At 39.2% G+C, this 26,583-nt stretch overlaps 1 protein-coding gene across 2 annotated transcripts in view; it reads right to left on the bottom strand.

Annotated features, from left to right (window-relative positions):
- Nucleotides 1–24,541, bottom strand: part of Snu (ABC-type transporter snustorr) — a 52,947-nt gene extending 28,406 nt beyond the window's left edge. The window contains exons 1-2 of one of the 2 annotated variants that reach the window (XM_071717121.1): nucleotides 24,319–24,541; nucleotides 19,327–19,574 (exon numbers count right to left, since the gene is read on the bottom strand). In XM_071717121.1, the coding sequence (XP_071573222.1) occupies nucleotides 19,327–19,412 (86 nt within the window). In that variant the 5' untranslated portion in view covers nucleotides 19,413–19,574; nucleotides 24,319–24,541. Of the gene's footprint in view, nucleotides 1–6,315; nucleotides 6,705–19,326; nucleotides 19,575–24,318 lie in introns of those variants that run through there. The other variant, XM_071717122.1, reaches the window with a different exon arrangement.
- Between the last annotated feature and the right edge of the window lie 2,042 nt (nucleotides 24,542–26,583).

Below are 26,583 nucleotides of genomic sequence, written 5' to 3'. Positions count from 1 at the left end.
TTGCTTTGAGTGCACGTCTATGTTGAGTTAACTAACTCGGGTGATAACTAATTAGCAGATAACGCGTCACTTACGATGCCTTTATTGAGCTCTTAAGTTTAATAAACTCTTCACGATTATATGGACAGTATGTAATATCGTATTAAAAGATTTATAACGTTTTTGCAGGTAATTATTGCATAATTACCATTAGCGTTCCTTAAGACATTCGTCGAACAAAACAGTTCGGCGCGCAAGCGATGGCTTTTTCTCTAAGTAGATTTTATAACTCCACCATATGGGCATTCACGACGCTTATGTAATTATAACGTAACGATGGCTTATTTTTCAACGTGAGAGCTGCTTATTTGACGACCATATAATCCGTTTTTATAGGAAGATATATCTCACGAGGAAATGAATCAACGACCTACATTCAATTCAGATGAAATTTTACGGGTATACAGTGACATAAGTCGTTGACGCCACTCTTGATTTATGATGTCAGAAACGGTGGACAACCGGATCACACACTTAAATAATCCACGCAACTTTCGGCCGCGGAAGAGATCTTAAACGTCGACAAATAATTCCTTCATAAGGCAAATTTGTTAAAAATGCGTTATAAAATATTTGCCCAAAATGTGCAGCGTCAATATACAAATATAGCGATAACAATATATATTGTCGAAGAAATCTATTTAAAAATCGCTACTTTTGCGGATTACTTCGGCGAGACACCATCTAGATATTCGACAAGTCCACAAAGCCCGCAAAGTCTCGTTCGTAGCGACAATTTCGACGGTATTCTCCCTTATTACGATATGTTTACGTTAGATACAATCGGTGTGCGCGCGTTGCGCTCTTACGTAAGCGCGACGTTTTGCGCGGCGTTGTTGGTCTCGCCCCGGCGAAGGAATCGGAGGGGATCCGACGGAGAGTTTGGAGAACGCTTCAACACAACCGGCAATCCGCGCAACAGACAGTCGTTGCACCACTTTCGCTATAAAATCGACATCCGTGACTGACCTTGGCACATTTCCCAACGCGATCGCGATATCGCGTCCGTTGCTGGCCACGCGGATTTTTTTTGCGCGTGACTCCAATGACAAGTGTCGCGATGCGGCACTCGACCTTCGCCGGGTCGATTTCTTCTTCGTCCTGTCGCGATTCCGTTGTTCTTCTTCTCGCTGACAGCGACGACAGTGACGACGACGATGACTTCCTTGCGTAACGCGAATTGAAAAGCCGAAGGCACCGTTCACGTCCGCGATTATCTTCCGCGATCGGCCGGCGCCGCTGCGGATGTTTCTGCAATACACCTGCGACGGCTGCGATGCTACCAGAAAGATACGTTACATACGCTCATTTTTATTAATTTATAGCGGCTACGGCTTTTCTCTCGCTGTCAAAATTTTCCATATCGAGCGAGCAGAGACAAGCGATACGTCGTTCAATTTCAAGCGTGTGTATTTATTGAATCTCAATAACCAAGTCCTTGCGATTTCCGTTGCGCAACACGTGCGTTTTCACGATGCGCTCACGACGATAGAATACAATCGCATGAGCTTCTTTTTATCGCCGGCGTTTTTTTGTCACCGTCGATTTTAATCGCGCTATTCCGTAACCCCTTCTGGGGATCACGCCTATTACAAGGCTCCGCGATACTTGGGAAACTTGGCAATCTTGTACTTTGAACCGCGGTGTTTTTCCGAGGCTCACGCGATTCTCGGTGAATCTGAACGCGGGATCTAGCCTGCATGGCAAAGCGTTAATGTCATCTGATTGCTTTGTTGATTGTTAGTGACAAACGAGCGAAATCTAATAACATTCTCTAAAATCTTGTAAGATCGTCGGGATTTACTTTTCGTGAATAGGATCAGATTTCAGGAGAATTAAAAGTACACGTTAAACATGTGTAAAGAATCGTGCAAAGTGTGTTCAATTAATTCATATGGAGATCGAAGATGCGTCAGTGCAATAAAAAACTTTACTTGTAAATGTCTATTCAATTCAAAGTTATCCGAGCGCCATTATAAGTGTATAGTTACGTCAATGACGTTTTATCGAGCAAGTCAGCAAATTAAAAACACTTGTATTACCCTTACAAATAGCTACATGCGTAATTTCTCGGAACATACACATACGATGACACTATACCTTTTTTTTTCCAAAGATTTAAATTATGTTTTAGCGTACAAAGCTTTACTCGTTGTCAGTTAATGTTTCATTCATTTTAATTTTTTCATAGCACGAAGCGTAATCGTCAATAATTATCGCATTAACATCAGAAATTAATTGATAAGACATAATTGTAAAAATAATTTTAGAAAAATTGTATTAACAATAGTATAATAGTAAAAATAATAATACAATTTAATCACAAATTTACGCGACTAAAAAAATTTAAATTAATTCTGTTTATTGATGACGCGTTGACAAGTGATTGTCAATCAATTATCGAATCTGCATAATTTCCAATCTGTAATCATGGTGTATAACACATTTGTAAATAAGAATTTGCGATTTCCACAGATGATAATTAAATTACGCAAAAAGGCAAGCGCGGCCGTTCAATAAATGTATCATGTGTAAAGTCCACGTCAATAATTATCATTCTCTATCACTGATGACATAATATCACCTATCATTACTAATAATTGGTGCACGGACTGAATAACACGTTTCACATAGTTTAAAAAGTTTTTGATACTCTCAATAACGATAAGTATATGTCGTCATGCTTAGTTTTTATTATTTAATTTTTCTTCTTCTTCCTCTTAGAATTTCGTCTTGTACTTTAACACTCGTCTAATCTCATCAATCGAACGTTTCCTTTTCTTGAGAGATGACTAGCTTTCTCTCAAACACTCAGACGGTCTGACCGGAGATTTTCCCCGTTTTAGGTATCCGGCGATCCTTTCGTTTTCCATTATTAATTTATAATAAAAGAAATTATATTTGAATATTTAATTTTTAATAGAAGAAACTTAGATAATTAATACGCAACTAATAATAGGAAAACACGAGACAGTATCAAGAAAAGAGACAAGATTATATGTGTAAAACGCAATTTTTTCCGCATTGATGAAATTTCGCTCATCCCGCACGCGAATCCGTCGTTACGAAGAGGTTTTCCATATTTCATAAACGAAAACGGTACGCGTATATGTGTACGGAAAAGCGCGCAGTAAAATGAGGAAGCGAAGGACTTGGGTAATCCTCGGGGGGTTTTTTTTTACGAGAAAGCGTGCGAACCGCGCGTTAGCGAGCGAGCGTTCCGTTCCGTCTCGTTTCGTTTCGTCTCTCGTTCGTAAGCCGTTTTCTGACAGCGCTGCCGCGCGCCGTCGCGCATTCATCCGCGCGATCTCGCACGAATTAACGCCCGCTAGTTAATCTCTCGAACCGTTTCGCAATCCGCGTGCCATTAGCCGCGAGCGCGGCAAATTGGAGCATACCTTTTTCCGATCGCGCTCCCGCCGCGTTCGTTGCACAACCTGCACCGACGACGTTCCAATTACTATCCGCATCAATCTGTCGAGATTCGAGATACCGAAATTTGATGAAAGTTCGTCCTTATCCCCGCCACAGGGTGATACTGTAATTTATTCAATATCCCTCTAACGCGTTACGTATTAAATATTATGTAATTTAATGGACTTGATTTTTGTACAGTAAATTTCTGCGTCCGAGCTTTCACGACGAAGATCAGATTTCGTTTACGACGGCAAAGTACGCGAAGATAAAGGCGATTACGCATTTTTTCGTGCATGGATCGTGATGAACCTTTACGGAAAACGTCGGATGAAAGTTACGCGACAGGAAGATGTTAGTTTGACCTTACGTAGTTGTGCACATCGCGCGAGATGAAACAATACTCTTGCCGCGGGTAACTTGCAGTTTCCTCCTGGTGCCGTCTAGAAAGTATATTTCTCTCGGTCTTTCACATCGCGGCTCGATATCGTCGTGGAATTTCTTTGCGACGTATTATTATAGCACTTGCCGGCCTATCTTCGGATAATGAAACCGATTAATTAATCCGTCAGAAATTTTCCGGCGATTAAAACGCTTCAGTGCGTCGTTGCATTTAACAAGGTTCAAGCTTTCCTTCAAAACGTTTACATAACAGAGAATTGTCGTGAGAATTATAACTATTAAATGATCATTAGAGCTTCATTAAAGAATCATGTCATTAAATTTTTAAATTTGTAAATCTTAAGATCGTAGTTTTCTTCAGTTTTCGGATTCTCGAAAATTTTTAACTTTCTAAAATCTGTAAATCTTTCTAAAGATGTAATTGTTTTACTTGCGTGCTTTCTAAAATGTGATATCTCAAAAAGTCAGAATTTAAAAGCAAAGAAATATTTTATGCTATTCAAGGATTTAACACAATATTTAAAAGAATTCAAAATTCAATAATTACGAAGATTTAAAAAATTAAAACAATTTAAAATAATTAATTTTTGCACATTGACTTTTTGGAAAAATCATAGAAAGAAAGAAATATCATTGCAGCGAGTCAATCTCTGCGCAACGAGCCAAGAGCTTCGCACGAGGATCAGTCGGAAATCGGCCTTCCTAGAAACCCAGAGATTGGAAATGCTAATGCGTGTGTGAAGATGTGCTCGAAGACGGTCGTCTGCCTCATTACGTTCGATTTCACTGCGATGTGTGTTCCGGTATCGTCAGAGCGCGACTCGCGTGTGTCTTGTATTACGTGAGGCCGACTCGCGCGACGCGAATGTTCCGCAAATCCTCACAACGGCTGCATTGTACACGTGTTCAACGCGTATTTCGTATGCATTTAATGAAGTTGTAGTATATGCGTGTCCCCCATTTTGAAATTTAAAACGTTATTCGGATTCAAATCGAGTCGAGTTCAATAGTGATGGACTAATATGTGTTGCGTATATACATAATATGGTGATACGGTAATTGAATATGCTAATTAACGTCTCATTTTCATGAGAATATGAATAGCAATGGGAATAATTATGTATTCTTTGCAAAGCAATGCGCTGCTATTAGTATATTATAAATTCTGAAGATGAGAACAGAAGATTGACACTTTGAATGCGAAATGTGTGAAAAATGAAATTTTACATTAATAGAGATGTTTCCTTTCAAGAGTTACGTTTCCTTTGTAGTTTTCCAAATTTTTCACATTAAATATAATCGTCTTCTTCTTTTCGTCTCGAACGATTTTGCTACAATTATTTTGGGTTGGAATGTCGATCAATGGCGTCGGAGCGAAAATACGAATTTTCCCACGATTTACCACTTTCTCACTGTGTCCCGTGCAGAAAAGTTGAGTCAATCTAGAGGGAATTTCACTTAGACAGTAAATGAAGGATATGTGTGTCACATGGAAGTCGAGGAAATTTCGTTGACCCGTCGCGACTTCCGTGGAGCACGAAAGTCAGCAAGAGTATGAGCATCGGACGTGTAATTTTCCGTTTTGTACTTCCTTTAGATTCTTAAGCAATTTCTCGCCGTCGGAACTATTCCTTCTTGAAAGATGTTTCAGGTCGTTGTGTCAGCGTCTTGATGCGAAGATAGGATGAGCGTGACGTACGTATTAGCAGACGTAATGGATCGTTTAAGAAATTCGAGATACCGCGAAAGTAAAGCCTGACTATCCTCGGAAGGCGAAGAGCCTTATGGAGAGGTATTCATTCTAAACGTTTATCTTAAACGTTCCGTTGTATTTTTCTATGCGAATTGTCTGTTTGGTTAAACACGTTTCTCATATCACTTATGCATTTTATGCTAATTAGGACTTTCGCCTTTCGCACGAAACCAAAAATTCTGTTGGTTCTTGTTACGTGATTAATGGACACGTCATCGGAATGAGAAATGACACTCCTTATCGGATCTTATGTTTTAGCAATAATAAATTAATAAGCAACTGAATTTTTTTTTACCACAAAAGTTCAATCGTGATTAATTTCATAATTTTTTTATATTAATCGTCTTGTCGAAGACGAAATCCTGGTTCCAAAATCACGACAAAAATTCTGTCGAAATAATATTGTCTCGCTTGATAAATTATTTGACAAATTGTCTGACATATCAAACAACCAACCGGTAGTATATGTAAAGATTAATTACATATGTTGAGATTTATAAATTACGAAACTTAAGGTACTGAAATTAAATGCTAGCTGAAAAAAATAGCGTTATTTTAGCTTCGAAGTACGCATCAGTCTTGTCAGTTTACACGCCTGTTCTCAGGAATGTCTGAAAGACTTCAGATTTACACGGTAGATTTATCACATTTTCCAATATCTAGCGTATACTTTTTTTTAGAACACCAATTTCGCACCCCATCCCTACCTGTCGCAATTTCGCGGCAATTCCACCAGCACTTGCCGTCCCCGTCGAAATTCCGCCGAGCTCACGTGTAATTCCGATCGCAGGCCGGCGCAGTTGAGGGACGTGGGCAAGAAGGAGCGATCGGCAGCATCTGTGGGGTGGTTCACCGGGTGACGTTATCTCGCTCACACACTGACACCCGAACTCAACATCAAAAAAGCACCGCGTGGAAAACAAAAGTCGGTGGCTTCCGACTGCTGCCGCTCGAAGAGACCAGCCAAGACAGGGACCGGATGAGTTGATTTGGTCGCGCGCGAATGGGCAGCCGAGGGACAACCAGCCGATCGATCGATCGATCGCCGTCCACCTCCTCCGCAACTTTCGAGTCCTGGCGCGAGACTGAGGACTGACTCGAGTATGGACACGGGCCCGGGCCGGTCGCGACACTCAATAACGCCGTCGCGCTTGCACCTCCCTCTTCGTCGAGTGCTCCGGACGATCTCTTTCCGTCTAATGCTTTCCCTCGCCGAGCACTCTTGCTCGCCTTCCCTTCCACCTGTTGCTCCCTCGCGTTCACTCCTCGTCCTTGTCTCCCGGCTTCGCCGATTCCCTGACCGCCACGCTTTCAGCGCCGATTTTCTCCCCTGACTTCCGATCCGGGTTTTCCAGCCGATTAGCAGAGTAATCGGGTCTTTCCCTGTTAATCACGGTGCAGCGTCCTTTCAGTTTCTTTGATACTACGTTAATTAGTAACCAACGTGATAAATATGGTGAGCAAGAATTAAAGATTTGACATAAAGCGAGCTATCATTGTCTCTTGGAGTGAAAAATATGGATAAGTTTGATCTTTGCTTTTCGCGAAAGATTCTTTTTTATTTTAGAAATATTCGGGACCATTAAAAGATTAACGAATTGCATAAATGGAAATCAAAAGATTAACAACTACTGCTCATTATTAATAATTCCATGCCCAGTGACATGAAAAATACTTTATTTCGGTATATCTGAATCCGATAGTTATTTAAAAAATCTTGAGAGAAAGAATACTTAAATATATCTGAGTACTTTATATCCGGGCCCTTTGTTTCTCGATGCTACAGCGATTTTGCTTGTCCGTTTAATGTTGTCCGTTCAATTCGCAATCGTGCGGTAGAGCCGATTCCGCCTCCGAGCGAAGCGGACGATCTGCGAACGCTTTCGCTCATCTCGAGAGACGCTGTAGTTACCTCTTCCCATCACCTGCTGTTCCCTCGCGAAAGGCCGTTCCCTCGGCGCACGTCGATTCGGAGATCCGTTTTGACATCGCGAGATCGCTTTCTCCGCTCTTTCTGCGCCTGTGCCTACAATCCCGACTTGGAATTAATTTCCTTTTCTCAGGCTTACATCAATTTCCGTTCGTAATACTTGACATAATTTTGTGTGTGTGTGTGTGCCTCCCCCTTTCTCTCTTTCTCTCTCGTTTTCCGTCATTTCTTATATTATTATCTTCGCTATTTCCATCTCTCTTGATGCCCCTTGTTCCGTTTTTACTCACTGTTTTATGAAGTTCGTATCATGCTTGAGAAACGTTGCTTGATGACGATTATTTCTTCGCAATTCGCGGATAAAAACGCGATTCGTTTTATCCGCTTGCTCAATTTCCGCTCTCAATTTTCCTCCGTCAAAACATGTATACATACATCCTGCAATTTTTTTTGTCCGATCGCCGATTAACGGTCTTCAGAACGTACGATGATTGTAAATTGGCCGGCGTGAACGTTAATGCGCATGTTTATTCGTTAACTTATTTTTGCGGTCAGGAATTCCTTATTACCCTGCAATTTCCAATTTTGGCGTTCTCCTCGGCGAATAATTCAGCGACGCGTGATCCCAGTGTTTAGTGCGCGGCATTAGCGAGCAAATTGCAAACGGCAAGGGCACAAGTCCACCGACTTCCTGAGCCCATTCACGTACGGCTTGGCCACTTCCGGCAGTTAATTCGGTAAAACACCTTGCTATGCCATTGTCATCGGCGATAATAAGACACTGAAGATTCTCCCGATGTCGCATATGACGTTTATGCCTAGCGAGGAGCATACGCATAAAGCGCATGCTGTACGAGCATTGATATGATACAAAATTATACTTTCAATTCTTTCTTCTTACTAAGCGCTTATTCTTAAAAATAAAAAAAAACATCAATCTTTTGCTTTCATATGTACGTAAAATGTATTACGTTGGATTAGGTAATCAAGATAATCCACATATCGCGTAATAATGATGAATAAGTGAAAATACGACCGTACGTGATACACAATAAAATTACAAGGAAAACGCCGCGCCGTAATCGGTCAGGATCGGATCTTGATTGTCTGTAATATTATTTTTGAGTGAATTTTACGTAAGATTAGTGAATAGAACGAAATTCAATTTTCTTCCCGTCGCGTCGGCGCGAAAAATTCTCTCTATCCTCGTTCATTTAACGGCGAGCGAGAAAACGCGGTGGGAGGTTAACGACCGTGGAAATCACTTAAATCCTGTGATTGTGCACGCTTGCGGGTAATATCCCGCAGGCTCAGTTATAGCCCGGATAACAAAGCAGCGTCGTGAAATCTGTCAGAACGTTGAAACATCGTGTCGGAGTAAGCGAGGAACAATTTTCTCGGCGCGAATCGACGCATTGTTTATCGAACGCGGCATTAAATTGTTAATAAACTCCGACCATGCCTAATATTACCATTAATGATTAACAACGCACGATATTAGCCAGACATAAAATATTAAGTACCACTTGAATGTCTTCTTATCCATTTGTTATTCTTCTTTTTTTTTTACTATTCTTTGTGTGTGCGTCGTATATTTTTCTTTTGTAATAATATAATAGTAATACTTATGTGAGACAATGTTGTTTAATCAACAAATTTTGTCGCAAGAATATCGCTTCTTTCTAATTTACATTAACGCTTCGTCAGCGTGTTTTCGGTGACTAGCAGTTTTATCGGCGCTCGTCATTGTCTTCGTCATCTTATCGTCTCGTAATAGAAATACTTTTTATCCGTGAGATTCGCGCAGAATGCGTTTGATCGTCTTCATCCGTTCGTCTTTAATAGCTCCTTGATGCTGCGTAGTGGAGGGTCGTTGATCTGAAAGAAATATTGCGTGACCACGAGATGATGTGGCGATCCGCGAGGATACAACAAGACGATCTTTCGACGGCCTTGATCGCCGTCTGAAATAGCCGGTCTTTCACCCTTTCCTTTTTCTCGGGATATCCCGCGTACGAAGGTGATCATGGTTTCTCGGCCATGTTCAATATATATGCAAATGCATAAGTGTATAAGAATCATTAAAAATGTACGGTAAAGATACAATGAACAGAAGGCACAAAGAAAAGCAGGAACTTGTTAAAATTGCTTATCTTTCTGCAAGCTTCGTGAATTTTTTGTCGTCTTTCATATTAAGTTACATTGCTAAGTAAATTAGTTTGATAATTTAATATCGATTTTGGCACCAAGGACAGTAAGAATAAAATGGAGACCAATTTATAAACGTTATGCATATACATTTCTTCGTCGAGCCAGCCTGTCATATTTACTTTACACATATATAATACACGGATATCACGCGTAGAACTTTGGCACGCATTAAAAATTCTTCCGCGTCCTGTCCTCAAGACCAGGTCCTCTGAAAAGTCATGAATATAATTCTTCGTAAAGCAATTCTTCGCAATAAATCTGCGAACCGCGACATAAGATGATTAAATATCGCACGCCGATTCTTTTTTTTTGCTTTTTCTCGTCAGTTTTAAATCGTCGACATTGTCCTTTTTCGCGCTAATCTATATAATATCGAACCGCGACATGCGTGAATAACAATGGGTCTGTTTTCTATTGCTAAACTAGTGCAGTCCAATATTTCGTCTCGCGTCGTCTTTTTATCGTTGCGCACATTCAAATTGCGATTGTTTTCGCGGCAGTCGACAGTTTTATTTCAGGTCAAGAAGTAGCGACTATAACGGTGGTCAAGACGGCCTGCACTTTCCCCAGCATTGCGCAACTGCAGCTGCGGCACCTGACGTAATGTAAACCTGATTAAATAACAGAAAATTATGAATCTTTCTTTTTTTTTCTGTCAAAAATTGAACTACTCGCGTTGTGGCCCGTATTCGAAGTTGATATTTCAATATGTGACATGTGTAGCATTTTATGTTTCGAGGTAAAGATCGAGCGGTTATCGTTGACATTAGGTGCTTTCCATTTACATCAAAACTCAGATAATTCTCACTTGTGACGTCGTTCTATCCTTTTTGGGAATTAATGAATAATAAAGACAGAATGACATCACAAGTGAGAATTATCTGAGTTTTGATGTAAATGGAAAGCAACTATTATCTTTAAATATTTGATGACTGTTATGCTATTATAGACCACGCTATAGACAATACGTTTTTGCACAAATTAAAGTTTGTGTAATAAATATATTAAAAATCTTCGGCAAATAGGTCCAATCGGCGTCCAGGTTTTCTTCATTTGTATAAATCGTTATTTTATGTGAATTCCATATAACGAGACGTAAGCGGTCTGCTTGTAAGGCAAACTATGATTAATAAATTTGCAGCCTTAAGAAATTAGTGGTGGAATAAAAAAAAATTAAATTGCCATTACCGCCGACTTGCGCTAATGCTTGTCGGTCAAATGGCTGTCGAGGGGAACATTCTCCTGTCACATTTTTCGTCGAGGCATTAATAATGCGCGCGCGAGGACGTATCGATTGCAAGGATATCGCGTGAATTTCCAGACGGGCAGGCTCGGATACGAAATTACACGGATTAGCTTGCTTCGCGGGGACTGCAACGAAGGAAGAACGTCGCAACGGATCCGTCCGCGGCTGGCTGACCGGCAATGATACAACGAGAAATTTGTAAAGCGCGACTTCCGGTTGCATACAGAGCCGGCTCGAACCGTAGTCTGCTGGACCACTGAATTCGCGAATTCGCAATCGCGTCTCGTGCGAAAGTACACCTCTATACCGACGGTTCTCGCATTAGAAAACTTGACTCGCGTTAGAAGACTCCGCCACGCATCTCGATAAAAATGATATGACCTATTTAACGCCAGAAAGATAGCATCAGGAAAGGAAAAACGGCTCGTACGGGCGCTCACGTTTCGTGTGAAACCGAAAGTGGACTGCCACGCGAAGGTGGATGCTGCTTGACGGCGGCGGAATTTTTATTTAATGTCAAACTCCGAAAAGTGAAAGCGTCCGGCAATGTTCGCACGGAAGGTATACACGCCGGCGCCGTTTCGATATCCTTCGACCTTGGGGCAACAGCTAGTGCGCGTGTACCGCGATATATCACTAATTTTCACACACGTGTCCCCTTCTATCGATGGTATTCATTCGCGATGGGATTCACACCTTGTCACGCCGTTTGACGTCACGCCGTTTTCTACATTCGCATCGACGTATGTACAGTCGGTCGGTGATTTTGCTGACGCCGACGTTCGCGATAATCGGCTGATTTCGATTGCTGACGGCGCGGATGCGATAATCAACCGGCGAAGGAACCGGTACGTTCGCCCGTTGGAAGCGAAAGTACAAGAGTTTTGTCTTCTGAAGAAGATAACCTTGAACCTGTGCGGTTCTAACGGGAGAGGAACTCTGGAGAATCGAAATTTTATAATTTCCGTACATTCATCACGTTTCACTAGACAGTTATCCAAAATGAGCGAACGCCTCGCGAAGATTGCCTTGAAAAATCTTCATAATTTCTCTTCCTTGATTTACATTAAATGATTAGGAATTATCAGACTGTTGTAGATAAATGTAAGAACCTTTAGTCAACATTTGTAAAATTAACATTTTCTTTTAAAGAATATAATAAACCAACCAAGTTTACAAGCTCTTTAAAGTGAATTAAGTTTTAGAACCTTCTAAATAATGAAAATTGTCACGCAGCACAGCATGTATTATTTTCTGCAGCTGTATGCGATTGAAAATAAAATCGTGAACATTATCATACTTCGTACGTGTCTCGCGGGCTAAACGTGCCCGAATTCGATAGCATTAATGCAAGAGTCTCGATATAAAAATACCTTGCAAATGCAGCTGGATGCCATAAAGGTATAGCTGTGACTAAAAACGTTGGGTGTTTCTTGTTTCTCGATTGAAAGCCGCCAGTTAAAAATACTTGCGCATGCTTGGGACAGTTCTAAAAGTGAACGTATACAATTCACGCACACACATGCACGCATTGCATTTGTTCATCAATGTATCGAATATTAATGACCGCATCTCAAACAGTTCACGAGTAATAATTTTGCGAGCAGGCCATCTTCATAATAATTTGCATTTTCGCAACAAATAGAGTTCCTAAAAGAAAATCGATGAATATTTCTCTTCGTAGCACTGTTGATTGTACAGATTATACATTCAAATAAATAAATTTGACGAGAATGTTTGCTAAATATTTATGCAAATATCTCGAATTCAAAGTCACACGTCACCAATCTGCACTCTGCAGTACATCTTCGTAGATCCGTTCGCGTAAAAGCGAAAGTCTTCGCTTCGGTGCGCATGCATGATCGCTATCGGGTCAGGCGACAGCACGCGATCCTCATTACGACGGATACAAGGATCGGTCTTCCCAAGAGCGATCCGAGGGACGTATTACATTCTTTCCGCCATCCAGTGCGACATCAAGCAGCCTTGACCCGTTTAGAATCTTTTTTTAAACAATCTTGCTATTATTTTCATACATTTTATGTAACGCGGTCGATTTTCACCTATTTGTTGTCACGTATTATCGACGCGTTTACGTACTTATTATTATGCAATTTGTCGCGCAATTCACTGCGTCTGTCGGAAGTACCGACAATAATCCTCACGATCGATCCCTCAGTCGTGCTTACAAGTGCGTCGAACGGTAAAACGGACAATGCCCGTAAACGAGAAAATGTCATGGTATTATCAACGAACCAGGTCGCTAAACGCGGCCGAAGACATGGTGTAGATGTGAAAGCGGTCAGTCCAGCTGCCGCGCCGGATTACGTAAATCCCAGGAAGAGATCAAATGACCGACGAAGGTATCGTACTGCCGATATCGCGACATCGATATTCGGATATACCTTATATATATCCGTGAATTCCGTCCTCCACGTGTGAACTTTGGGGCTGGAGATCCTCACGTTTGAGACGCGTGGCGCGGCCTCCGGGATCCTTCGTGTCCCGGTGACGAGGTATTAACGACGATACGTGACATAACAGAGTAAGAGAAACTTTACCGCGGATACTCACGTAATAACGCGCTTAATGGGCGCGTCCATAATTAAACAAGATCGCGCTATTCGCGAGGCGATGCGCCTCAGAAGAAAATGCATGCCAGGTTTTAACCACTTTCCATAAATCACATGTGAATTCTTTTGACTCTGTATACATTGCGAGAACTTAAAAAATGTTGCAAGCAGATTACCTTGACAAAGGTGCATCTCTCCGTTAAATGTAGCTCTGTAAAGATAGAAATTTGTTTAAATCGCGATTATCGCCGGTCGTGTGAAAAAGTATAGCAAATAATAAGCCATTCGCACTTAGCGCTGCGGCCTCTTGCATTTCAGTGACTCGTAATTTTTTAAGGAATGATGCAAAACTCAAGGAGGGAAAACGTGTCTTTTTATTGATTTACAATCGCGCACGACGCATGATGTTCGCCAATTTTTCGACGACTTTCGCAGAACGTGACAAAATGAGAAACTGCGATAGGTATATAACCTTTTTAAAAACTGGTCCGCGACGGAGCTCGGTCATCATCGCGAAAATTTGATCGACGTGCCGATGCTCGCTAAACAAAGGCGCGAAAAATCATATCTGTTTGCGTCATCGGATTTACATGCGCGTGTAACCTTCGAACCAGTATACCTCGCATCGCATCATTATGGCCATATCGACAGGTCATTAAGCGTTATAGCTGACTAGCAATCAGCTAAATAAACAGGCGCCTACTTTTCGAAGGTAGTAATGCAATCGATATCGGAGAATATATACATAACATTTTGCTATTTGCCTGCGCCACTAAAGCTTAAGCTGGATAAATAAGTATTAATTGGGTACTAGATATATTCGTCCAATAAATTGTGCGATATTCTGAGATTCAATGGATATAAGAACGATCCATGACCTTTTGTCCCTCTTCAATATGAGTGAATCTTATGGTTGTGTCTGTTGAGACACTTTCGTACAGTTATAGCCTAAAAATAGGATAAGCAAATTTATATAGCTCAGAAGAAACGGCGAGGAAACTCGGGATTAATTTTTTGGGTTTTTAGTTAAAAATATATCATTAAAATATCATTAGTGTCATTATATCTTTGTACAAAACAGATCGAACCTTAATAAGATTATTTAATTAGTTTATAACAATTTATCTATAAATACTAATGAAGATTTAATGTGTTGCTATCTATTCTTCTGTATCGCGTACTATAATTATGTGCAATTGGCAAATGATTAATAAAACGAGAATGAGACATATCACATTAATTATGTGTCGTTATTATTCGTCATTTGCTAACGCTCAATGCTTTATAATTAATCCTTTTATGTTCATCATTACCATATGCAATTATTTGCCAATATCGAAATTCTATTAAGAAATTTTACTTATTTAGCATCATTAATTTTTATCGAAATGGAAGTGTCAGAAAGTAAACTTAAACGAGCGTGATGTTTTTAATGCCAGCTACTATGAACGTGCTCATTTATGATACAGAAAATCACGTTTATTCAACGGATGCGTAAGCAAGAAAGAGAGAAAAGAAAGGGAAAGAAAAGCAGATACAACTTGTTTTCAGAAGATTCGATTTTGTAGATAAGATCGGTTGCTCGTCTACGAGGAATGTGATTTTACATATTAATTTGACAACATGTATTGATATAATAATTTATATAGTTTCAATATTTGATAATCGTTAAATATTAATTACAAAATTAAAAATTTAAATAGAAAAGAAAATATTAAACTGTATGAAGATCCAATAGACATCATACATATCTATATATAAGCGGAAAGAAGAAAGAAATTAAGGTAATATTCTATATATATATATATATATATATATATATATAATCTAATATTATTAGATTATAGAATTCAAATATTATTTATAGAATAATTCAAATACTACTAGATTTTGATAAAAATTCTTAGAAAACTCTTTTAAATTTTAAATTAGATTTAAAAAAAGAAGATTATTTCTGAGAAATAATAAAGACACGTGTATAATCATTTTATTTGCGTTTGTTTTGCAAAAAATTTCAATGAATTCTTTATGAGACATCCTGGTACTTTAGAACTAAATTGGCCAGCACTTAACCACACACACATGGGCATATGTATATGAGCATATAAATTTAATTGTATAGAACAACTGATCGATGTACGTTTTTGTCTCGTCGACAATCAGAAGTGACAAAAAGCGTTGTAGAGCGTTAGAAATGGTAACAATGCCGTTTGCTGAAGAGACATGTTGAAGATGAATAAGCGAACATGCTAGACACGACGTACATATTCACACGAATAATTTTTCTCGCTAATCATTCGATCGCTAAAAAATAGGACACTTATGAAAATTAAACGGAACGATCGTGACCTTCGATTGGTGACAAATATTATTAATATTATTATCTCTATCGTCAATGCAAGCAAAAGCAGCGTTTGTCTTTGTGCGATTAAGACACTTCGTGTATATTGTAAAGATGACTAATTAGATTATTATAAAGAAAGAACAGAAATTGATAGAAAAAAAGAAAATAATATATAATATGTATATTTAAAGAATCTCTCAAAAATGGACTCTTTGATGTCTTTGATGTCTTTTTTTTACTGGATATTTTCATGATTATTTGTTGAAAATAAAGAAGTTTAAATCAAGTCTTAAATAAATCAATCTTCCTACTTTTATTCCATTTAGACTACGTTTCTTTTGACGCTTTCAGCGCTGAAAGCATCGCTCCATCTTTGTTTGATATTCGATGTGCAACGAAAACAGAATGATACTTACAGCGCTGAAAACGTCAAAAGGAACGCAGCCTTAGACTGAATTTTAATGAAATATCCTTTAAAACTTATTCAACGAAATTCATATAATAGCTTCCTTTAAAAACAGTCTGCAAATTTATTTAAAAATCTTGTTTGTATCAATATATAATTATCGGCAATTTTGCTGGAAAGAGAAACGGCGACGGTTTAGAAGTGTCATTAAATCCACGCTTGCAATGGCGGCGACAAATAGGTCGACGAGTTAATCATTTCGCGTCTCAAGGCATTTGCGAAACGCGAGAAAAACACTTATGCTAATTTGAGCCTCGAAGTCCTGCCGAGAAGTCGAAGTCGTGGTGCCATCTCTTGGAAGAAATACCTAGCAGATACACTCGTATCTTTGAAGATACACTTGAGGATAAGCCTCTGCGATCTCGATATCGATCGCTAAAGATGATTATATTGCGCGCTATAATCATTTTTAGTTTTACTTCTTTACTATGCGCAGTATGAATTTTTTGGACTCGGCAACCTTCTTCCGTTGAGGCAATTCCGATTTACGGCAATTTTCAGCAATTTTTTATTCGATAACGCAAAATTGACCACAAAAATTCCACACGTCACCATATGCTTATGAAAAAACATAATTTAAGTCAAAGTTTTTTTTAACACTTCAATTAATCTAAACTTAAATTTTGAGGGGCTATGCGAAACATATGTTAAGCATATGTTCTTAAATTTTTTCTTGTTTAAATAATTTAAATTTATTTCTTCTTTTTTACCTTCTTTTAGGCAACAACGAATTACTAATTAAAGAGACTAATAAAAAAAATTTACACTCTCTAAACAAGAAGAAATTTAAGAAGTAACATATGTTTCGCATTATAAATTTAAAATTTAGATTAAAGTGTTAAAAAAAAACTGACTTAAAATATGTATAAAAGAAATCTCTTTTCATAAGCATATGGAATTTTGTAGTCAATATATCTCGCGTTATCGAATGAATAATTGCTGAAAATTGCCAAGCCCTCACGCTTGGCACATAACAATCGGCAGAGAGAATGCGTCGCAATTTTATGCTTCGGATGACACTTAAAGTGGCAATCTGTTGCGTGCATTCACCAGACTATACGTCGGATAATGAACAAATCACGCGTTTCGAGTTTCACACTTCCTAGTCACATAATAGCACATTTGTTGGGATTATGCAACGACATAGAGCATTTCGTTCGCGAGACATGTTGTCTCTTAAAACCTTCCTGAACCTCCATGTGTATTGGTGTTTCGATATCGGGAGAACCGATCCGATCATAGGTATGCGTTAAAAGCAGAAGGATAAGAGGGATATAAGAGTTAAAAGAGCTAAAAGAATCAAGTTAAATAAAGACTTTGCTTACTCCAATCTTACGTCTAGTAATAGCTTCCTAGAATTATCTCTCTCGGAGTCTCCGAGGCAAGCTAACATGTATATCGTTAAATAAATATTTCGTTTAAAAATTACTATTTACTCTTTACAATTTATCAAAACTGATGCGCACAAACTCAATAAAACAATTTCAATGTTCTTTGAAGTAACCGAAACTCTGAATTAATCGCTTTAAATAAGAATATTACGTCTTTCTCGTTTTATGTAATCTCTCTTTCGATTTTTTATATTTCCGTATTCATAATTTTCACACGTATGCTCTTTTTATCCACATGCATTTCCTTTTTCTTTTTGCATTCTCGATACGTTACTTCATCACGGTATTTTTCTTATATTTATTTTTACCGCACCTTAATTATTGGCGCGCGGTATCCCCAGAACAAACGTAAACTATTACTACTTAAATCCGCCGTCGCCGTAAAAATGTCTCGACGGTGAAGATGCGTTACGTACGATCGTGCGTGCGTGCGTGCGTTTGTCCTTTCACTGCACAATGCTGTAGTCAGGCAAAGCGCGCGGCCTGGTCTCTCGCTGCACTTGCCGGCAATGCCGGCCATTGCCGGCCACTTTCACGCGCGATTGCGAACTCGGTCCCGCCGAAGTAAGTAAGCCGCGCAGGACCCATTGCCGAGTGGCACGCGGCAAGTTCCTACGACGAGAGAACTACGCTGAGGAAGAAGAAAAAAAAAAGAAAAATAATCGCGCGAGTGCGCGGGGTGACCTAAAACTCGCGCTTCGAGTAATCGCGATTGATCTCGAACCGCGATTTTTCTCCCTCGAGAGATCTTCTTTGAGAGATTCAAGCTTGAATTCGATTCGCCTGTAAATAGCAAACGATTCGTAAACGGAATCTCCCAGAAATTATCTTATGCGAGACGGGATGCGAGAGACGAGTTACGGGATATACCCGTATCTCCGGCTGACGTTGGAAGGCTACTCGCCTGTTTACCATAAATCAATCATCTGTATTCAAAGCGAATTCGTAAGTTCCCCCCGTGTGTCGGCTAGCTTTTTGCGGTAGATTACAAAATCCCGCGGAAACGCTGCCGCGCAGATTTCGCTCCTGCATGCTGGCGCGTCGTCGCGTAAGTCGCGCATAATGCAACTGAAATTGCAATATCGCACGATTGGCAATCCCCGATGATTATGCATGCGCAAACACACGGCGCGAGCTTTCTTAGAAACCGGCGCCGAAGAAAGTTCCGCTGGACCGTAAAATATGTTCGGCGTGTATACATGAATTTCGATGTATAATTAGCTAACCTTGTGAAACAAAATCCCAAATATATTGATATCTGCGCGGTTTTCAGGTTTTCAGGTTTCTATCTTCGCTCTTATACATATTCCAGAAGAAATCTGCCAGACACAGCCTTAATTATATCTATAACTTTTAACACTATTTTTTATTTTACATTATATTTAAAAAATATGATATATTATAAATAAATAAAAACACAATATATTATGTATATATTAATTCCATAAAGAGAAATCTTATTTATATAATCTTTGCACCTGAAAATTGAAGCATATTCGCAAAATCTGAGAGATTTCTTCCGTCACGTTTGAATCTACATGCTTGTCTGTGACTTACCTGGTAAGTCCATCAGTCCAGCTGAACATTTTCCTTATCTTCTCCCGTTGCACCTGATCCTCACCCTGAAATCCTTTGTTATCCATCGTGGGCGCTTCCACTATTGTTTCACTTCGCGAACGGCCTTGAAGCGGGTTGAGAATCTCCGCGAGAACTCACGCGCGAAAGTTCTGGCTGCCTGATTCAACAACGACGTTGCATCTTTTGTATCCACGTTAAAAACACGTCACCCGGCACGGTGCGTCGCGCTGAAAGTTAAATAGATTATTGGAGATTTCCTACTGGCGATGCGTCACGACGAGATATATTGAATAATCAAACGAATTCCGCCTCGTGCATTCGAAATTACATCTTTTTTGCCGCTTAATGGAAATGGATTTTTCCATTATCAGTGACAACTTTCGCAAATGATGATTTGTTTTTTTTTTACTATTTTTTTACACTTTATCTTGAATATTTTTTTTAATAAATTAAAATTCGATCAAATTGCTGATTATGACGTAAACCGACATATCGCGTCCCAAATTTACACCGACTTCGATTTATAAACGTTGGTCCAAGAACCAATAAATCAACGCATAGAACAATATTACCACAATACTATAGTTTATGTTAATAGGAAACTCTTGTTTACTTTTATGTTCTCTTAAATGTCTTTTTTTTCTAAGTATTCTGTAGATATCTTGAAACGTGAAATGATCTTCGACCCCGCGTTCTCGATATCGTAACATCGCGAGCTGCGAAAGGAAACTTGATTTTCCCGTCGCGGGGGAATATTACAATTGCTTTAATGACCGCGCGCTCATTCAATGACAATAACGGAAAGTGAAACTTTAAACGCAACTTTATCGCGGCCGAGCGAAGTGTGCACGCTCGAGGTCATTAGGAAGAAAGCGTGGTATATAACGATCTGTCGGCCACTGGAATAGAAAATGCGGCCACGCCGCCGTCGTTGGAAATAGCGATCATTTTCTTTGGCTTGTTAGGATATCTCGAGCGTCACGGAGGATACCGATATATACAGTAGCAACGAGTAGGTGCGCGCCGCTTCGTCGTCACGTAGCAATCGAAAGTAAGAGATCGTGAATGTGCCGATCCAGTTCGTTCATAGATGTTACTTAATCCCATCATTACCATAGAAAACACTTGGTCGCTGAAAATTGATGTAAGAAAATTTATCGTTGCGTTAGAAGAATCTAAGTATGACTGATATTCAGTAATTTTCTTTGCTGCGATATCAGAAGATTCTTTGTTGCCGTTTAAAAAAAATAGTAAAGGATAATATTTGTAAGTAGAAGTGTTATATAATTTTGAAAAATAAATTCCTACCGCCATATTACAAGGCGATAAAATAATTTAGATTATTTCAACTAAAATAACAACTGAGTATAACAATCGTCGTTGTGACGATTCATAACGTAATCGAGATACTGTTACTCAAATAACAAGAAGATTCATTCACGATTTTTCTACGACAATATCACGACGACGTTCTTGTAGTGGCAACACAAGTAATAAATTCTTCCCGCGTTAAGAGCGCGCGACTACATTTCGCACCATCACCCGTCTAGTGATTCGAATTTTTCTAGTGATTCACTCGTTATCGTATTTATCATTAGCAATTACATCGGTATTCAGTTGCTTCTACGTGTTATTGCACTCTGCGGGATCGCGTGAGGAAAAACCGAGAGAGATAAAGGAGAGAAAGAGAAAAGGAAGATCCAACATATCCCAGCTACGTCGCAATCGCCCCGATCATGTGTAGGGAATTTTAAAGTAACGTGTCCTCGTATATACGTAATAGGCTCCTTGTGAATATTGCTGACGGATGTTATTGCAAATAAGAAGAAAAGAGAGAGAAGCAGAAAGAGAGAGAGAGAATCGACTCCTGCCATGCGAATAGAGATTTTTAACGCCGCAAGAATTTTGTAGGACTTTGCACCGCGTTTACCTTGACGAATCGACGTTTCTCTTGAATGGCGGAATCGTGTGTATATACGCGACGACAGATATTACTGGCCTCACTTCTGCTTGAAAAATGTCCCAGACGTTTTTGTGAAAGCGGGAAAATACCGGTCGCTCTCAAGATAAGAGACTCTCGCCCGATGATTTCGGTCGATCTTTCTTCTCAGAGAAGCAAAGAGCCATTAATTAAGCCGGGGGCCGGCGGAAAAGATTATCATAAAGCTCTAGCTTAATTTTAATTCACAGATGCTTTTATACATTCACCAAGGATCCGAAGAATGTGGTTTCATTTATCTTTGTAAAATACTTTCTTTTATCTCACCATTATTTATTACATTTATGCAACTCTTGTGTCTTTATCTCATTTCTGTCGTATAATTATTTTATTGTTATCTAATAACAAATCGCCTTGTAAAAATTTTGACAGCAATTTTACTTTATATAAAGAATTTTCTTCGAACGTTCAAAAGATTGCTTGGTTACATTAAAGTAGGTTTACCTACTTTAATGATATGTCGCAACTATACATTTGGTTGATAGAATAATGAGGTATTTGTCTATACATGGTATTAATCTTTGCGATTGTTCACGTGCAACGAACGAAGTACACAACTTACTTTCATGAAAGCAAAATTTCAGGCGATCGAGCGCACGGCATTCCTGAATGTCGCACGCTCGACTAATTAATATACGGTATATTAATGTTCGAAAATATGCTAAATGTCTGCACGCGTTTGAGAGGCGTGTAATCTCGGGAAATGAAATCCTATTACCGCAAACCGCACGACACAATGGGTATTCTTAGCAAATGGGAACTTAAATCGCGCGAGAGCAGAATGCGACAATCGTTATTAGCTCGCTCATAATCTTTGTCAACAAAATATTATAGATTTACTTATTTATCCATAACCACAATAGTTTTTGAAATCCCGTTGTTATTAAACGTTGCTGTTTAACGCAAATTATTTGAATCGCGAAATAATAATTTCTGTCGCGTTAAAAAAACCCGTAAGTAATAAATAATTATAATCTTAATCAAAAAATTTTTTTGACCCGACGTAAATTTTTGATATGATGTTTCAAGTTGCGTGTGATGTCGTTATTAAATCATCGACGCGAAAAAACGGACGCGTGGTACGTTCGTGGTTTCAGCGTGTGCAGTCGAGAAACAATGATCGCACGTGCTACTTGAACGAATGAATTATTCGCATCACGCGACACGGCATGTAAGAGCGACGCGACGTCGCGAACAATTAGACAACAATCTATTAATGCGCAGTTATTGAAAGAATCGCGTCAAAATTACCGCAAAAAGAATCAGACGCGTAATAAAAGACCGCGCGCGTAACGCGATGCGCTTCACCAAATCGTTGAACATTTGACTCAATATTATTTCTAAAATTCTTTTATAAAGAACTTTACGTGTGCGTATATGTGTACATGTATATGTGTATATGTGTACACAACAAAAAGATCTGCGTCTTATTGATTAATGATCTGACACTATGTAAAATATATGTCTAATCCTCGTGTCTGAGAAAATTAATATCAATTAATCAAGATATTCTCGCAATTTGTTACGCAATTGTTCATTAATATTCAATTGCGTACATTGGTTATAATAATTTTAACGATTGACGTTACGTCAACATTATTATATTTTACACAGCGCCTAATAATAAGTAGCCAGACTCGGAAAAATAGATTTCGTAAAAAAAAAGAATAGATTTTATTGACGATCTGGAAAATCCCTACTAACAGTAATAATTAACAAAAAAAGAGTTTTTAAATCAAATGCTGTATACATATAATTTAGTCGTTTAGTACATGACTAAGTACGTATCCTGACGGTCGTCGACTCATTAGCGAGATACCCGCAGGGCTTACATTTTGCATTACCTAATACGTATGTAATCTTCGATGTTGCAACATGCAATATACATATAGATAAAATTGTTGGTGCAGTATAATATTAAATATTTAATTACACTATCAAATACATTTTACACAGATTTTAACAATGTTTTTTTTATTGTGCTTTGTACGTAGACGCCAAAAGTCCAAAAATAATCTTGAAAGTCGTCTTACGCATACACGTTCCTCTTTTCTCGTGAATTTTTAATTTTTTTTTTTTTTAAATAACTTTACAACATTTTCAATTTTGTTTATTATTTCTATCAACTGTATATTGTTTAATTCCATTCCATTTATTCAATTTATTGTGTCGTGGTTAAAATCATCGAAAATCGTAAATTTATTCAATTTTTTAAAAGGATCCGTTATCCCTTTCGCTTCAAGACGTCTTCTCGAGATTAATATCTTTCAGTTAGCGATGAAAGTAGGAAAGAGCGGTGTAATGCATTCGAATTGAGATCAGAACTCTTACTAAAGACAGCGCTCTCGGATATCGAAGATATTAATTTCTAGCATATGTTTCTCCGTGAAAACATATACGGTATACGGAGAAGCATCTCTTCTTTTCTAATATGCAAGCTACAAAATCGGTTGACCAAATTTTGAAAACAAAAAAACCGTCAACGTCGTATCTCGAGTTTGCAAAATTTGTTTGGCGTTTCATTTGCGTCGATGTATTCTCGACGAACTTATAAATTGATGTTAATTGAGTACGTAATATCGAACATGTGGACGTGATTTCAGGCATCGTACGTTTACACTTTCTCTCGAATTCATTTCACATATTCTCAGTCCTCGCGTATTCCCAGTTTTCAACGTTAAAACATTTTGCCCCACTTTGACCGCGCGTCCTAGTCATCTGCGTTCGATTCCTTTACCTGCACGTTCCATCGGCCACCTCGTTGTCTTTAACATTTTTTTTTCCACTGCAGAAAATCAAACATTTTGGCAACTAATTACGACGACGAGGAGGAAAGTTGAGACTACTTTTCGTTGAACAGAGCGCGATTTCTGCTTTTTTTTTAAATTTTTTTTAAATATCAGAAGATCCAACTTTTTACACATTGAGGAGGACGAGACTTATCACTATTTTCGCGATGGGGATTCTCGCACCTTTTCGCGGCTCGTCGCGGGAGGTGCGTTCCGCTCCCGTTCGGGGTAGCCCTTCGGAAGAATGGGAGCTCCGTTTTTTTTCGTCAGGCTCGCGCGGGATCCCTTCGGCGTGCCTCGCGCGTGCACCGTATTGTGGAGGAGCGGTTCCGGAGCTCTCACCGCGGCCGCGGATGTGCAATACGACCGATCGGTCTGAACGTATTTCTCGCACTGACGTCGGGACGTCGGAGTCCGGTTGAGCAACAGAGACGCGTGGACGCGCGGGCGCGCGCGCGCGATTCCGCTCCAACACACGCTTTCGAGGCACACGTGCACGCAAGAAAGGTGTATCCACCGTCGCCCTGCCGCGCGCCGCATTCACCTGACGTGTGATAAACGAATCACCGGCTGCTGGCTCGATTTATGTGTGCACGCGAACACATAGCGAACGCGAATGTAAACGTACCGTACATTAATGACTAGAGATTCGCTCCAGAGATTTTCACAGGATAGGCGATTGAAAAATATCGTGGAGGGATGAACGAGGCCTTGTCGAAGAAGATCGAGTCCCACGGATTGAGAAAAAATCCCAAATGGCCATCTTGGAAAGCGTGCTGGACTTTGATTTCGCAGGAGATAGTTGTATTCTCAAGCTACGCGGACTCGGATTTTATACATTTTTTAAAGATCCTTTAAATCCCGCGTTCCTGCTTTCTCCTTCGTGTGTAAAGTAGGAGGTTCTCGTCGCTGAAATCCTGTGCGTGAATCGGCAAGGATTTTCCATAGAGCGAATAATAATAATGACCGAATAGAGCCGCCATCGATAAATTTACCTTTATCCGCAAGTATCAACGGTATTATTGCGAAATCTTAAATGTCATGTAAGACGTTTCTAAATTATCTACACGCATTGCTTGAAATGTCGTTAGAATATCGCCTATATATCATTTCTACATAATCCAACTGAAGCAGACGCGAATTTGTTATTCCGCTATTGTCAGACGTTGGAAATATATCCAAGGATGCATGTTAACCCAGATAAGTGCATCTCGATCTGCAATTAAATGATTATATAAGCACATTTTTTTTATTCGCATTAATAATCAGTATCAGTAATTACTGCACGCATTTCATTTATATATATGATTTATTCATGATTTCTAGGTAAATTGTACGTTTAATTATACGCGCAGTTTATATCTACTGACGCGCAATAACACCAACGAGAGCTGTGATCTTTGATCCGTTCGTATCAGACGTTTTTTGCAGTAATGTATATTTATATATAAAAGACGCTTTTGGCGTAGTTACATTTAAAATAAGGCATTATTACTCATTCACAAAATGACTTTCGTTTAAACGCTACTGTTTGAATGCAATTTAGATGCAAATTAGATGCAAATTATAAGACCTTCATCTTGTTCAAAGTTGAGAATCACATATTCAATCGGAGTATTTTTACATCGCTTGGTGACTCAAAGAGACACAATTTTTTAAATCTCTCAAAATTGTTATTTTAAGCAGGAATGAGAAACTTATTATGGAAATAGCGAGCCATCACTCGAAAGATTGCTGAAAACGACAAACACTCGGGCGAGTCGAAAAGTTAGATACGTATCTTTGAAAAATAAAATATCACGTTTGTATGTGGTCTGAATCGTGTATAATAGGTCGATGCAAGTTATATAGTGAAAAAACTCGTCGTCCACACACACACACACACACACACACACGGTGACACGAATATATACGCGCAAGATTTCTTTTATCCGTACGCGTTAGCTAAAGTTTCATTTGCAAGTGTATGTAAAACCTGCTTCTCCATCGCACGCGCGTGTACGTGAACGGTTCACATCAGCCACTTTCGTTTGAATCAATGATATCGCATACATATATATACTCACACGTCCGTTCTAAGCCGCAGAGGTGTGTGTGTCACAAACGAAAGTATACCCGATACAACCTGCAGGTCCGTGCCCCGCTCAGATCTTCCGCGTGCGCGGCCATTTTACGCTTAATAGTTATCATTTATATGGATCTTCCAAATAAAACGGAAAAAAATTTTTTTTTTTAATTTCAACAGCCAGAATTTCGACATCAGTCGCTCTTTTTTTTCACGACAGTCGTTTTGCCTGACTAAGTGCCGTTAAACTTGACACACTTCTCGCTCACAGTATAGCCCACAAAATGTACAATGGGTGCTCACGTTTGCTTAACAGCAGTGCTTATTAAGCATCGCGACGATGACTAAAATGCGTGATGGCTGCGAATAATCATCCTTAATCG

The sequence above is a fragment of the Temnothorax nylanderi genome, unplaced genomic scaffold, assembly GCF_030848795.1.
Source record: "Temnothorax nylanderi isolate EJ_2023f unplaced genomic scaffold, tnyl_v1.0 TNYL_tig0203_pilon, whole genome shotgun sequence".
Lineage (NCBI taxonomy): Eukaryota > Metazoa > Arthropoda > Insecta > Hymenoptera > Formicidae > Temnothorax > Temnothorax nylanderi.
Note: the sequence above shows the minus strand (reverse complement) of the source record. Positions and strands in the feature narration are given on the sequence as shown.